Source organism: Pangasianodon hypophthalmus, chromosome 18 (genome assembly GCF_027358585.1).
Source record: "Pangasianodon hypophthalmus isolate fPanHyp1 chromosome 18, fPanHyp1.pri, whole genome shotgun sequence".
Classification (NCBI taxonomy): domain Eukaryota; kingdom Metazoa; phylum Chordata; class Actinopteri; order Siluriformes; family Pangasiidae; genus Pangasianodon; species Pangasianodon hypophthalmus.
This window is the reverse complement of record NC_069727.1, coordinates 8,804,036-8,818,545: the sequence shown is the minus strand read 5'-3', so window position 1 is coordinate 8,818,545 and position 14,510 is coordinate 8,804,036. Positions and strand designations below refer to the sequence as shown.

At 37.8% G+C, this 14,510-nt stretch overlaps 1 protein-coding gene across 2 annotated transcripts in view; it reads left to right on the top strand.

The window, feature by feature from the left end:
- The window catches only part of ptprb (protein tyrosine phosphatase receptor type b), a 45,166-nt gene that overhangs the window by 2,380 nt on the left and 28,276 nt on the right, over nucleotides 1–14,510 (top strand). For both annotated transcript variants that reach the window (XR_008304697.1, XM_026922785.3), the window contains exons 3-11: nucleotides 2,959–3,222; nucleotides 4,889–5,152; nucleotides 6,256–6,525; nucleotides 7,298–7,570; nucleotides 8,133–8,399; nucleotides 9,886–10,143; nucleotides 10,821–11,084; nucleotides 12,107–12,370; nucleotides 13,276–13,539. Coding sequence is in view for 1 of the 2 variants with exons in the window: in XM_026922785.3 (XP_026778586.3) it covers nucleotides 2,959–3,222; nucleotides 4,889–5,152; nucleotides 6,256–6,525; nucleotides 7,298–7,570; nucleotides 8,133–8,399; nucleotides 9,886–10,143; nucleotides 10,821–11,084; nucleotides 12,107–12,370; nucleotides 13,276–13,539 (2,388 nt within the window). In the remaining variant the exon portion in view is untranslated. The remainder of the gene's footprint in view (nucleotides 1–2,958; nucleotides 3,223–4,888; nucleotides 5,153–6,255; nucleotides 6,526–7,297; nucleotides 7,571–8,132; nucleotides 8,400–9,885; nucleotides 10,144–10,820; nucleotides 11,085–12,106; nucleotides 12,371–13,275; nucleotides 13,540–14,510) is intronic.

Sequence of the window (14,510 nt, the reverse complement as noted above, 5' to 3'; positions counted from 1 at the left end):
ACGTCGTGCCTATCAATCCCTTTATAGTGAGGATGATAAATGATATAGCATTTACATTTGATCAGACATTAGGATTGCTTTTATTTGGTAAAGAATATTTCAAAAGTCTTGGTTTTATTGACGGGTATAAAGACGTGTGTGTGTGTGTGTGTGTGTTTAGGTGACATTGTGTCTGATGTTTGGCTTGGCTCCAGAACAGCAGTCTAACGTGAAGTATTTCCAGACTGTTCTGGCCTCTCCTCTCCCCTGCCCTTTCCCACCCCATTGTTCTTGTGTGCTAAAGGAAATGGGAAGGGGGGCTGCGTTCTGTTTTGGTTGGAGGTTTAATCGGGTTAACAGCGCAGCTCTGCTCTTGACCCTCACAGTGATGCCATCACCTAAACCCCTGTGATATTTGTACATTAAAGGTGCACTCCCAAAGGCTAAAAATATAACACCAAGTTTACTGCTGCGCTTTATAGCCAAGAATGTACAAGAGACAGAAAAAGCTCTTGTACAAGAACAAGAAACCTGAAACATTCGCTTGAGTGAACAATCGGTTAATGATCATTTTTTGTTTTTCAGCACATAAAGATTGTTAACAAATTAGTACGAATGTGTGGAGTACAAAATGTAGATGAGGAATTCATGAAAGTAATTTATTCGAGCTTTGTGAAACTCTATATGAGGGTTTTGCTGTTGTTATTGTTATTGTTGTTGCTGTTGCTGTTGTTGTTGTATTTAATTGTACCACAGCACTCGAATCCGATTGGTCAGTGAGTTCCGAATACGTTTCTAGAACAACAGCTCTGCTTGAAGTACCAACTGTAAGGCAAATCACAGGTTTATATTAACGTGCTAATACATTATCATTTCTGTAGTAAAAGCTCATTCACATAGCGGCTGATCGATGTAATCTAAGCCTGATAATACATGCTGTTGTTTAACAACAACAACAACAAAAAAAAAAACGTCTCATTGTTGGTATGGTGATGTTTATGTACCATTTGTGGAAGGACTCTCGGGTGTAACGGTCAGTCAGAAAAGAGAGGCTGATGAGGGAATGACTGTTTATAGCTGCTATAATGTAAAGAACTAACTTGTCTCATGGACCTTCCACAAATATACAGTACTGTGCAAAAGTCTTGGCCACCCTATTTTTTTTTTAGTACAAATTTTGTTATAGATTTTTATTTGATGACTTCTACATTATTGATTCAGTATAAAAACATTTTATTTTTAAAAAGATTTCCAAACATTAGTTTTCCAGCACAAAATTAAATGTTACAGAAAAATGTTTGTATGTCAGTAAAGAAAGCAGCATATTACATAAGAGACACTTTTCAGACAAAAAAACATAATGAAGGCTGCTGGGTTTTGCTGCAGAAATAAGAAGCAAGTGTGACAGTCAAAGAAGAACTGTGGCTGCTTCTGTAAGATGCTCAGTAACACTTACAGATCATTTCCTTATAAAACTGCACATATTGTACCTGAGACTACTATTTTTTTTTTTTTTAAAGTGAAGGCTCGTCACACCAAATATTGAATTTGTTTCATTTATTACTGTTTACTGCTCTTTATAGTATTTTTTAAATGTAGAAACATTTAATTTCATTATTTTTGAAGGCATCTTTGCTTTACAGCATTTCTTTGCATGTGCCTAAGACTCTAAGACTTTTGCACAGTACTGTAACTATAGACAGATATAATGTGTCCTTCATTAATAAATAAAAATTGTTAACATCGACAATTTGCTGTGGTATCAAAGCATCGAGCTGCATCCCACCATCCTGTCACTGATTAATTTCCTGTAACAGCATGCTGCATATACTGTATATTGCACTGCTCCAAGGTTACTAAAATTATTAACATTGTTATAACTGAGCATGAAAATGAATGTAATGTTCATAAAATTCTAAATGATTCTTAGTACATACCCTTTCAGGAAAAAAGGGTTCCTCAAGGGTTATGGTTATAGCTTTAAGGCTTCATTGAGAACTGAGAAATTTTTTTCTAAGGGTGTATAAATCCAATATTACGTTACATTAGCTGCTTGGTTTTGATTAAACCTCCTGCCTACAGAGATGTCATGCAGTCTCTAGAGTTATTTAAAAGTCATAACACAGTAGCATTGTTGTAATAAACTCATACAATTTAAGTTTCAATGAGCCACCAGGGAGGAAGAGCTGCAGAAAAAGCAGCTGCTTGGTGGTAGCGGCTGTCTAGCTTTGGCCTTCATCCCTAAAGGTCCTCTTTCCGGTACTCACTTTCCCACAATGAGCTCTCCATGGGCGGCTCAGCATCCAGCCAGGGTTGGCATTATTTAAATGCTCCAGAACAATCTTATCTCGGTCACACATCGCACCCGCTGGCTGCCCTGGCATGCTCTTACACAAAAACTGTGCAGTCGAGAGCCACTTCGAAGTCATTGTGTAATAGAGCTGAAGTGATTTTTTTCCCACCATAGTAAGAAATGTAATAAAAAAATGAAAAATGCCATTACATACTATGAATATTCATTAGGTTTAAATTTTTTTTAATTGATTTATCTAAATAAATGATGTTGAATAAAGTCAAAGTTGTTAATGGAGAGAAACAAGTGCATGTTTATCATTTAATGTGTATCTTTAACTTGGAAATGTGTATACATTGGAACTTTAAAAAGATTTAAGGCGCATAATTGGACCGTAATTTTCTTATAGAGTGAAGGTGCACTATACGCACATTTCTAGGTAAACAATACACAAGAGGTACAAAAGATGTACTGGTGTGAGGGTACCACACCAGCAACAAGGAGTGGTGAGGTTTTTGTACCATGTTTCTGAGAGAGTATAAATAATGGAGAGAGCCACATCTAAACTAGAGTTGGAACAAGCACTAGTACTCAGGAATGCTCTCCTGTGTTCAACAAAAGCTGGGAAATAAATCTCAGAAAACAGTGTGGTTTATGACACTTCTGATTCTGTGTTTGTCGTCCAGGACCTTCAGCAGTGCAAAGTGTTCAGATGTTTAGACATGTGGATAGCCTGAGTGTGTCCTGGAAGCCTGGCCCAGGGAGAACAGAGCAATTTCGAATTCTTCTCCGAGACAGCGCAGGTCTGGGCTCTGTCTGGAACGCCACGTTGGACAACGTTACAACTTCATACACGGTGAACGGCCTGACTCCTGGTCGTGTGTACAATATGAGCATCATCACCGAGGCAGCAGGGATGCAAAACGCCGTGTCGGTGCAGGAACAAACAGGTACTGATCTCTTCTATCATAAGTGAACATTAAAATTCATTACAAATTACAAACATTAGAATTCATTACAAATACATGAGGTCCATCTCATGGCTCTTGCAGGGTGAAGAGAGATGATGTTTTTGCTTCCTTCATTCTTGTGTGTATATGTGTGTGTGTGTGTGTGTGTGTGAGTGTGTGTGACCTTTTACACAATATTTCAGGCAGTGGGGTGAACGCCCTGTCTCTTTTTCCTGCTGTGTGAGGGGAAAGCTTGGCCTTCATCCTCATGTGTTATGTCACCCCCTGCACTGTGTCAATCATACCGTCACAGTATAAACCTCCAACACACACACACACACACACCAGATTAAAATCAGTGCTCAAACCCAAGCTCCAGTTCCTCTCTTTCAGAACATTCAAAACCAGACTGTAAACATACTAAAACAATCCAAACATTCAAACGGTACCGTAGGTACCATGTGTCACTGAAAGTACACTTGAAGGCATCTGTCAACAGCCTTTTTTATTTCCCAGACACGGATCTACTTAAGCACAGACGAAAGGAAATTGAGCTATTAGTACAAAAAGCAAAAGTGACCCAATTGTGTTGTTGTGTGCCTAGCTTAAAGGAACGTACAGAGTTCTTTAGTGTGTCTCTCTGGGGGAACTCTTGAATGTTTTATGTAGAACCTTACAGTACAGGGTTCGTCTAGTCCATGTAGAACCTCTTTAGGAAGCTAAGAATCCTTAACTATCCAAAGAACACACAACAGAACGAGTAATGGAATGAAATGCATATGCAGAATGACAATATGTACAGTATGGTCCCATTCAAATATTATCAACTACTCTTATAGGAAAAAATATTCTGAAATGGAGATGCAACAGAATTACTGATTATATGGTATAATAATATTATAGCAATGCATAATCGCTGGGAGCTGGGAGTCAATCCCAAAAAGAATCAGTTCCTCAATTCTAAACATTTGGGAATCGAGAGTCGACTCCAAAGCTTTGGACTCGAATTCCACATGTTGTAGTTTGCCTGCACCTGCATGCACATGCACACCTGCATATGTTTTGTATGTTTACATAGCTACATACAGTACATACAGTTTTTATGTATTCATATGTGCTTGTTAAGGGTTAATCAAATGTTGAGACAGAGTACTAAGGGTATAGAACTCTAGTGTGATACTGTACTGTACTGTAAAAAAAATCCTAATAATAAAAAATAAAAATCAAATACAGTTAATAAATAAATGATCCTGGGCTCAGTGAAACGCGTAACAATAGCAGTATGTGTTAAAATGGATAGCAGTTCAAGCCATTCCATGTTCTTACTTAATATTGCACTGTTTATTTTGCTCAATGTCGTTCCCTAGTTTTGGTTTTTGGAAGTGAGAAATTTGTTGTGTAGAATCGACTCTTGACTCCATCGATTTCCATTACTTGGAATCAGAATTGGACTTGACTCGACAGCTTTAATCATTTTGATTGTAGCAACAAAACATCACGCATTGAAAGGAGTTGTTTCCGTCTCAGACTCAGAATGAAAACTTTTGCCTTCAAGTATTTTCCCCACATTTCTGATGATTCAGTGCAGGTTTCATATATTCAAATCCAGTTCACTATAAGACAAACCTCTGAAATGAAATCCAATCTGGCGTTCTTCACCCTGCAGTACCAAGCACGGTCCTTAATGCACATATGGAGAGCAATGGGAGTCAGGCAAGCCTCCAGGTCTCCTGGGATCAAGCGCCTGGTGATGTGGACAGTTACCTGGTCCAGCTACTGTCTTCTGATTCAGCTGTGCAGGAGCAAATTCTGTCCCCAAACACCACCCAAGCTCAGTTTGACCGTCTGACACCTGGCAGCACCTACCAGGCCTTGATCTACACCAGGAGTGGTGATCTCAGCAACCAGGTCAATGTGACTGCTACAACCGGTATGTAAGACTGAAACTGATAAGACAAGCCAAGTTCAGCTCTTCTGTGAATAAACAATTCCTGGCTTTATGTTTTAGCATTTTGACACTAAAATAAAAAATGATAAACCATCTAGCGGTTTGTAGTGAGTAACTGGTTTTCTATGACACTTTACCTCACTAGGTTTAATCAGTCTTGGGCTCAAACACACCCATGTAGAACCATTCTGTTAACTCCGAAGTGCCATTGCAAGTAATGTTATATTGCAAGAAATGTTATAATGTTATATCGATGCATTTTTTAGTTCTACAGCATGAGAAATTATCCTTTTTACAAGCAATTTCCAAGAGTGGTTTCCCCAGCTGTTTTTTTTTAATCATTTTAAATAAGGTTGATAAAATATTGGTGCTTACTGGTATCAAACTGAGATCTTTAACAGTGACAAAGAAATTTTAAAAATGAGAGACAAGACCTTAGAAAGACACAAAAATATTTAGGTATCACAGATATAACTGTGGACTAGTGACACTTTCTTTTTAGAGTTTTGGATACTCCCTTTTTTCCCCAGTTTCTTACATATTTGTATATCTCGTTATTATTTACCATAAAGTATTATCCTTACCCTTTGATTTACTTTTCAGTCAAATTACTTTTGAGCGTAAATTTCATGTCTACTGGCCGTCTCTACCATATCACATGACAGCTACCAACTGGGAAAGCGATGCATAATACATGCTTTCATCAGCTTCAGTAGCTGACTGCTACTCACTCAATGTCATAGAGCTCCTAAACGTTTGGAGGAGAGCACTAACTGTCCTCTGCTGTATATATAAAATAACAGACACCCGTGATTGGCCAGTGTCCCTCTGATTGACAGGGAGAGAGAGAAAGCCTGTAGTTTCCCACCCATAGAGCTATTCTCAGGATTTAAATGCATGTTTTCCCAACATTCAGTCACTTCTCCCTGCATTTGTCCTTTTAGGGGTGTGAAAGGGAAGTGACGCATTACCAGGGGGAAAAAAGCGTGCTCTGTACACATCATGTCATCAGCTTTAATGAGTGCTGTTTCATTCTGATGCACTGGTCGCACATCTCACTGTGTCTCTCTCCGTGTTAATTGCAGCTCCAGGCGAAGTCTCTCAGCTGAAGATGGAGAAGCCTGCGAAGTACAGCGACGTGAAAATTAGCTGGCTGCCCCCTGTAGGACACTGGGAACGCTACAGCGTGACGCTCTTTAATGGCAGCGAGGCGCTGCTTAACACAACCCTACATAAAGCTGCGACAGAGTTCAGATTTTCTGGGTTAAATCTTCATCCTGGCAGAGTTTATAAAGCAGCAGTGAGTGTGGAGAGCAGAGGGCAGAGCAGCACCGTCTACTGCCGTGCAGAAATAGGTACTTAATATTCTTTTATTATTAGTGTAAATATACAATAAAGCCATGCAACCTAATCTACCACCATGAACATGATGCACGACCAGGAACTGTTTTTATTCCATCACTTATAAAATAATTAATAGACAAGATTAGATTACTACTTTTTATATTCCACTGCAAATTTTGATTTATTTCTGATTGATTTTTATTCATTATCTTTATCCTTTGAGTTTATCGGAATACTTTATCTTATAATTGTATTCTTTTTTCTCTCATTTTATGAGTTGTTTTAATTGTTTTTTTTTTGCTACCATTTTAATCTTTCTCGGTTTAAATGTTGTTATAGAATGTATAATTCTTGTCTCTTTCATTGCAATTATTATTAGTAGTAGTAGTAGTATTTGAGTCAATATAAAAAATGTGTTGGTTATTACTGGAAAATAACAAAATAACCCTATTTAGGAGTGTACACATTTGATTGGAATTGATTTTATAGCAATACAGAAGGCACTGGCATGTGACAGGCATTTACTGTCATTTTATTTATATGTAAAATAATTTTAATATTATTTAAAATAATTTTTTGCAATGATCTCACAAGCAGCTAGAAATTTATTCAGACTCTATTGTAAATGTGAAGAAAAAATAGACACTAGACAAAATGGAATGAATGAAAATAAAAGTATTTTGTACTTTCCGGTCTTTTCAAAGCGTCACCTAGGTACAAGCCTGTAATAGTTTATAAACATGAAATTATAGAGATTTTCTGCTTTTCTTCTGTCTCTCTCAGGTCCACCACCTGTGTCACAGCTACACATCCGTCATGCAGATGAGACGTCCCTCAGTGCTTTATGGAACCACAGTTTTGGCTCAGGGTCTCGTGACGGCTACACTGTAGAACTTTACTATGCCACTGGTTCCACTGCCATTCAGACGCGAAGGCTAACCCGGGACATGAGAGAGTGCACATTTAACGTGCTCGTGCCTGGCCGTCTGTATAAAATTGTTGTGATAACCACCAGTGGAGACCTCCGCAGTTCTGCTGCAGTGACAGGAAGGACATGTAAGGCTTTGCATTTAACAGACACTATACACTGCATGAAAAACATCTCCTCACACTAATGCAAATAGACGATGGTCTAAGAATAGCATAAGGATAAACCCTGTTACATGAGACATCATGTGAGAGTTAGCACAGCAAAGTAGAGAGTACAGAATTTAATAATAATAATAATAAGAAGAAGAAGTTAAACAGATTTAGTGCTTGGTTTTCATCTGTTTTCATCTGAAGGCCGTCTGAAGAGAGCCAGAGGATGTTTATTCCATCACCTAGGCATCAGGACAGAATAGCCTTGATACATGTCTTCTTTGTGTCTTGAGGGAAGTTGGGTCAAGTCAAGCCATGCTTGTGGCTCTGGGAATATTGTACAGAATAGGTTATGATGAATATTTGCAGCTAGGTGGACGATTTGTAGACAAGCATCAGTGTTTTAAACCTGATGCACAGATCCAGTGGAGTGAAGGTAGAAACTGTATGATGGGGGAGAGTCTTGAGATGCAAATCTGTCTATCTCAGACAGTCAGTAACTGAAAGGAGTTAAAAGTCTGTATCTTTCTATCCCCAGTGCCTCATGAAGTGACCTCCCTGAGGCTAAACAATATGAGAACCACAGACTCTCTCAGTGCCACCTGGGACAGACCTCAGGGAGATCTGGATTCCTATCAAGTGCTGCTGCTACACAACCAAGAGCCTGTGTATAACCTCACCATCCCAGCTAACACAACCATTATCCACCTCCCGCATCTCAAATCTGGAGCATTTTATAAACTGCTGATTAGCACAGTCAGTGGTGAACAACGATCCAAACAGGCTGAGGCCAACTGCCACACAGGTACGAAGTTAATATAAAAACACTGTGTTTTGTTTGCATCTATGTATATAAAGAACAAGAACCATCAATAACACTACTATAAAGTCCACAAATAAGCATATATTAATACTTAACACTGAATGCTTCTGTAATAATGAATTAATACATGCACAATCATACTAAACAATGAAATGGATATATTAACAGCCCATGAGTTATATATGAATAACCATTAATAATACTAATCGCTAAGTATTAACATTTTGTTAACTTTGTTAATTCTTTCAATTAATTCCATGATTTGCAGTATTAATAATTACTATTTACATTATTAACAACTTTAACCATTAACCATGTAAGCATTAGTTTAGTGTTATTTGTAGGCCTTGTAGTAAAGTGTTACCAAAACATCCAAAAAGGTTCTCAAATAAGGTTCTGTATAAAAAGTACCTTAGAATTGGTAGATAGAGAGAGAGATTTCCCAAAGTCACTGTAATCTGTAACATGATCAGCATAAACACTTCCTAACATCTACAGTAATATTTATTATCAGTTTAGCATATTTAAAGCTAGTAAAGGTGAAGAATATGGTTAATCTTTAAGCTAGATTGTTCAAAAATAAACATCTGGATGCTCCACTATTCGAACTCCTGAAAAAGGCATTTTCTGGCATCATTTAAAATCTATGGACTAAATCACAGCAGTAGATTGAATGTCTCACTATGGGAATGTAAGGAAAGCTGATGGGATTTTTTTCTCTTTAGATTGAAGACTTTATCTCTGTGTAAACTCTTTATGTAAGGCTACGTGTCTGCCCTTATAAGAACTTAAACAAAATAATGGTTGGCCTGAACGAAATTAATCATGTGATAACATCGCTGTAAAACAATAGTGCTCCAATACAAAGGGAATCTGAGGAATTTCAGGAAGTTCTGCATAGAGGAAGAAGGCAAAGAGTTATCAAAGTCTTGCTGGCCGGACCCAACTGTTTTCCCATGGAACAGAGAGGCTATTTTCAGCTATGGACTTCCAGAGTTAATGAACTCAAAAACGAGGGCTTGAACAATGGAGCACACAACTGAAACTTTCAGACAACTTTCCACTGAATGCAGCAGATTAAGCGCAGTTCAGTTTAGGGGTGATATAGGGAATGATATGATTTAGATGTTTTAGGGAATGATATAAATGTGCACAAATAATCTGCTAGAAAAGTTTCAAAATATGATAAAATGGTAAAAAAAAAAAATCTCTCATTTTCAGCTCTACAAAGTAAGCTATCATGTTTTCAACACATTTCAATAATTTTGTCAAATCTGAAAGTCACATAATTGTATACAGAACAATGTTATCAATATAACTTCACATTCTATTATTATTCTCTTAAAAGTCAGGTGAAACAAACTAACTGTGAAATGTATTAAATGCTGTAAATGGTCATAAAAGCTAAATTGTTTTTACTGTATCAAGATACATTAGTGTACAAAAGATCCCCCTGTTTGTCTTTAAGTGCCAGCAGCCGTGGCTGAAGTAACGGTCACGAATGATGGACGTCCAGATTTCCTCAATGTCTCATGGAAAGCTGTGCCAGGAGATGTGGACAATTATGAGGTCAACCTGAAGGACCGGGAGCGGATTGTATACACGCTCACTGTGACCAAACTGAGCTCTGAATTCAGCAGCCTTGTGCCGGGACGACTGTATACCATCTCCATTAGCGCCTGCAGTGGCTTTTACAAAAACACCACTGTCGTCCAAGGAAGAACACGTGAGTTTACTTGGACACAATTTCAGCCGTGCACTCATAAAAAAACAAGCAACAATAAAAAGGGAAAGAGGGGAAGATAAACAGGTCTGACACAATGCAAAAAAAAAAAAAAAACTTAGCAAGTGAAAAAATATCAAATATAAAACAAATTAACAACAAAACAAAATTATTATTATTATTATTATTATTATTATTATTATTACGCCTATTTCTACATAGTTTTCCTCATTTTAAGCTTGAAATTGCCTTATTCTACAGGCAGATATTTTTGCTCGTTTATAGAATTAAACATTTAAAATAAGCAAAACTATCTGTCAACAAACTAGGCAGTATCATGCTTAAAAATCTGTAAACATTTCTAGAAATTTGCTTAATAATCTTATATTTGTATTTGCTAAGATATCATTTTTGCATGAATCAGTGGTATCATAATTGTGACAAGTTAAATAGAGGTTTTAAATAAAGATGTATACACTTTAAGCCAAATATCTGGCATCATTTTGTCTCTAACTGGTAGCAAATTATCAAAATAAAATTATAAAAATTGAGACATATTTTCACTGATCAAGTTCCACTGATTAAGCAATAAAAAATAGGTCATTTATTAGTGCTTTATAATTATAACCAATATCCTTTAAAATTTTCATCCATTTTAATCAATCTCCTCCCCCATCCAGAACCGTCTGCAGTGCAGAACCCCAATGCCATCCATTTAGCCCGAGAAAATGTCCTGAAGGTGTACTGGAACCATGCAGCTGGAGATTATGACTATTACAACGTAGCAATCCTGCACAACAACACACTCCTTCAGAACCAGACAGTGGAGAGGAGCCGGAACGAGTGTGTGTTTAGTAATCTGGTGCCTGGTCGACTCTACAGGCTCACTGTCAGCACCTGGAGTGGAGAGTACGAGTCCAGGATTTCCACTGAAGGACGTACATGTAAGTGACACATCCATCCATCCGTCAATCCATTTAGCCATCAATTCATCCATCCATCCATCTGGCTATTCATCCATCCATCCATCCATCCATTTAGCTATCAATTCATCCATCCATCTATCCAGCCATCTGGTCATTCATCCACCCATCTGGCCATTTATCCATCTATCCATCCATTTAGCCATCAATTCATCCATCCATCTGGCCATTCAACCATCCATCTGACCATCGATCCATCCTTCTGGCCATCCATCTATCAATCCATGCAGCCACCCATCCATCCATTTGTTCATCTCTCCATTCATTAATCCATCTATCCAGCATTCCTTCTATCCATTCATCCATATGTCCATCCATCCATTGAGTCATCCATTCGTCCACCCAACCATTGAGCTGTCCGTCCATCTGTCCATCTATTCATCAATCCATCTATAGATCCACCCATCCCTCCATTCTGCCGTCTATCCACCACTTGTTAATGTAAACTGCATAACAGAGCCCTCTTGTGGTACAGCATGTAATGTTTCTGCTAGGACATGTATTGATGTGCCTCTGCATCAATTATAAATAAGAAGCAGATTATTTCTTTCAGATTTATGGCACATTATAAAGAACCAGGTCGAGCTGTTGTATCTCTTAACCAGGAACAAACTAGCTCCTTTATGTACACTGCACAACCTGTACAAAATGATTCACTGGAAGATCTCGGGGTTTCCAAGTTGTATTTACAATTTCATTCCTGAGCATATCTAATAATTATTAATGATGATTCAGTGTCTGAATATCACTGTATGTATCCACAGAGCAAAAAAAAAAAAGCTAGCAGTAAGGTTAGTAGTCCTCATGGCTGTGCATCTGCTCTACACTGGAAATGTAGTTTTTAACATTGCTCTTGTCTTACCATTGGTATTTTATTATATTTCATACATGGATGTATGCTGTTTCATCCCACTGTATAAATATACTGTATATAGGTAAATAAAACATGACTAAAACTAATATTAGCACTGTATGCTATGCAGTTCCCGCTGCAGTACGTTCGCTGGCCCTGTCCCAGAAAGGAACCACTCATCTGTGTGTGAGCTGGAACTCTGCACCAGGAGACGTGGATCACTACGAGCTCCAAATCCTCTACAACGACACAAAAGTTTTCCCAGCCATGAGTCTTAACAACACAGCGCAAGAGTACTGCTTCTCTCCACTCACCCCAGGCTTTCTCTACAAGATTGTGGTCTCCACCATCAGCGGGTTGTACCTACAGGCCCAGCGCATAGAGGGCCGCACCGGTAAGAGACATGTCCACATCCAATATAGAGATTGTAAATTAAATTATAAACCTTAATTTAATATAAAATTACTGGTGAAGTTGTATATTATTATTTCCCAAATGCACCATTGTTTGTGGACAGCTATCATTATTTCTGCATCAAAACAACTTGTGAGTGATTTCAGTATCAGAAATTCTCCGTTCACCAAAATCAGTGTAAAAATATGTAGAATATGTACAAAAATGTACACTTCATATCACATGTGTATATATACAGTATACAGTGGGGTCCAAAAGTCTGAGAGCACTAGTGAAAAATAGGGCTTCTATTTTGCATTCTTTTCTAATTTAATCCAACAATTTTCATTACAGATTGTATTATTGACAACAACTTGAGTGAAAAGTAGAATCCTTAGAATATTTACATGAATTTCAGAGTTTCTTAGTATTTACTACGTCCCCTTTTTGCTTTAATGAGTGTGCACTCGAGCTGGCATGGACTCCACAAGTTTGTGTAAAACCTTATGATCCATTTTAGATCAAATCCATCAGAGTGTTGCCTGAACACGTGCTATTAAATATTCAATATTGAACATTTGCTTTCTTTGTTTTAAATATTTCAAAATTCTAAAACATTCTGGTTATTCATATTTTAAAAGGAAACAAAATTAATCCCAGATTTTCAATGTGGTTTCAGACTTTTGGACCCCACTGTATAACTATACAAATCATACCATGATTAAACCTTTTTCTAGACATTTTTTTTTTTTTTTTTACAAATTTCTGGCTTGAAGTAGCTAATTTTGCTCATTTTATGCATTTATTTCTAGAAAGAAGCAAAATTATCTGGCTCACTTTGTCATGAACAGCATGGTTGCACTTTATTCAAAACTTTATGTATATTTTTTCCATCCTCCTCTACAGCACCTAGTCAGGTTAAGAACCTCCAGCTCCTCCCTGGGACACTCAGTGGCAGTCTCAGGGCTTCCTGGAGTGCCGGCGCAGGAGACGTGGACTTCTACACGGTCTTCCTGCTCCAGAACGCACAGGTCGAGATCAACCGACGTGTCCCTAAGCAGAACAACAGGACAGACTTTGAAGATCTCGTACCTGGGCAGCTGTACACAGTTAGAGTACAGACAGTGAGTGGAGCACTGACTAACGACAGCACCGTCAGCGGACGCACAGGTGAGATGTAATAAATCCTGTGTCTGTGAGGGACAGTGTGAGGAATGGGGTCTCTAAAAAAAAACTCTGAACGATAATAAACATCAAAATGCTTGCCTGAGGTGGATAAAAGAACATAGCCTGGTGAAAGTAGATTTATTAAAAAGAAAAAGAAAAATTGGTTTCTGTGACTGTTCCTCAAGGTACAGACATGTAGATGTTTCCTCAAAGGTGGATTCTTAGTCCAATTCTGTATCTTAATGCTGCATTCTCTAGGTCAGGGGATTAATTCCAGTCCTGGAGGGCAAGAATTCTTTACAGTTTGGTGATTTCACTTATTAAACACATCTTAATTAATGTGTTAGTCTCTCTGGTCCTGAGCTCATTTATCACTTTATATGTTTGGCTGGCACTTTTCTGATTATATTCTCTTGTTGCTACCTCAGCAGTATATCGATCAGTTCAGAACAGTGATCAAGATCCTGGAAACACAACAGATTTCCTGTGGAAAGCAGCTTAACTTTTGTGAACCATAGCTACTGGTTTTGGAGATATTCTGAAGGCTGTTTTAAATTCCAAACATAAACTAAAAGACCTGAAAGAAGCGAATCTGTAGAGCTGTAGAAGCAAATCTGTGAATCTGTAGATGCATCTAAACATTAAAACTGGGTACGGCCTTTAAAATTAAGAGGTTCTTTACAGCAGTGCCACAAAACAACTATTTTTATGTCTCTCCAATGTCTTTTATAGCATTTTTTTTTTTAAAAAAGTGCATGTTGGATGTGGTCACAGAAGATTTGGCAAGGCTGACTGCCATGTTATCACCTCAATATATTTTTCCACAGTGGGCATGTCTCTGATAGTGGACCTGTCCCAAGTACCATTAGTATCATGTTCCTCAAATTTAAAATCACATCACATGGTACTAAAAAAAAGGAGCTCTAAACACCAGGTTCAACTCTTTTTTTAATAAAGCATTGTAATAATAATGT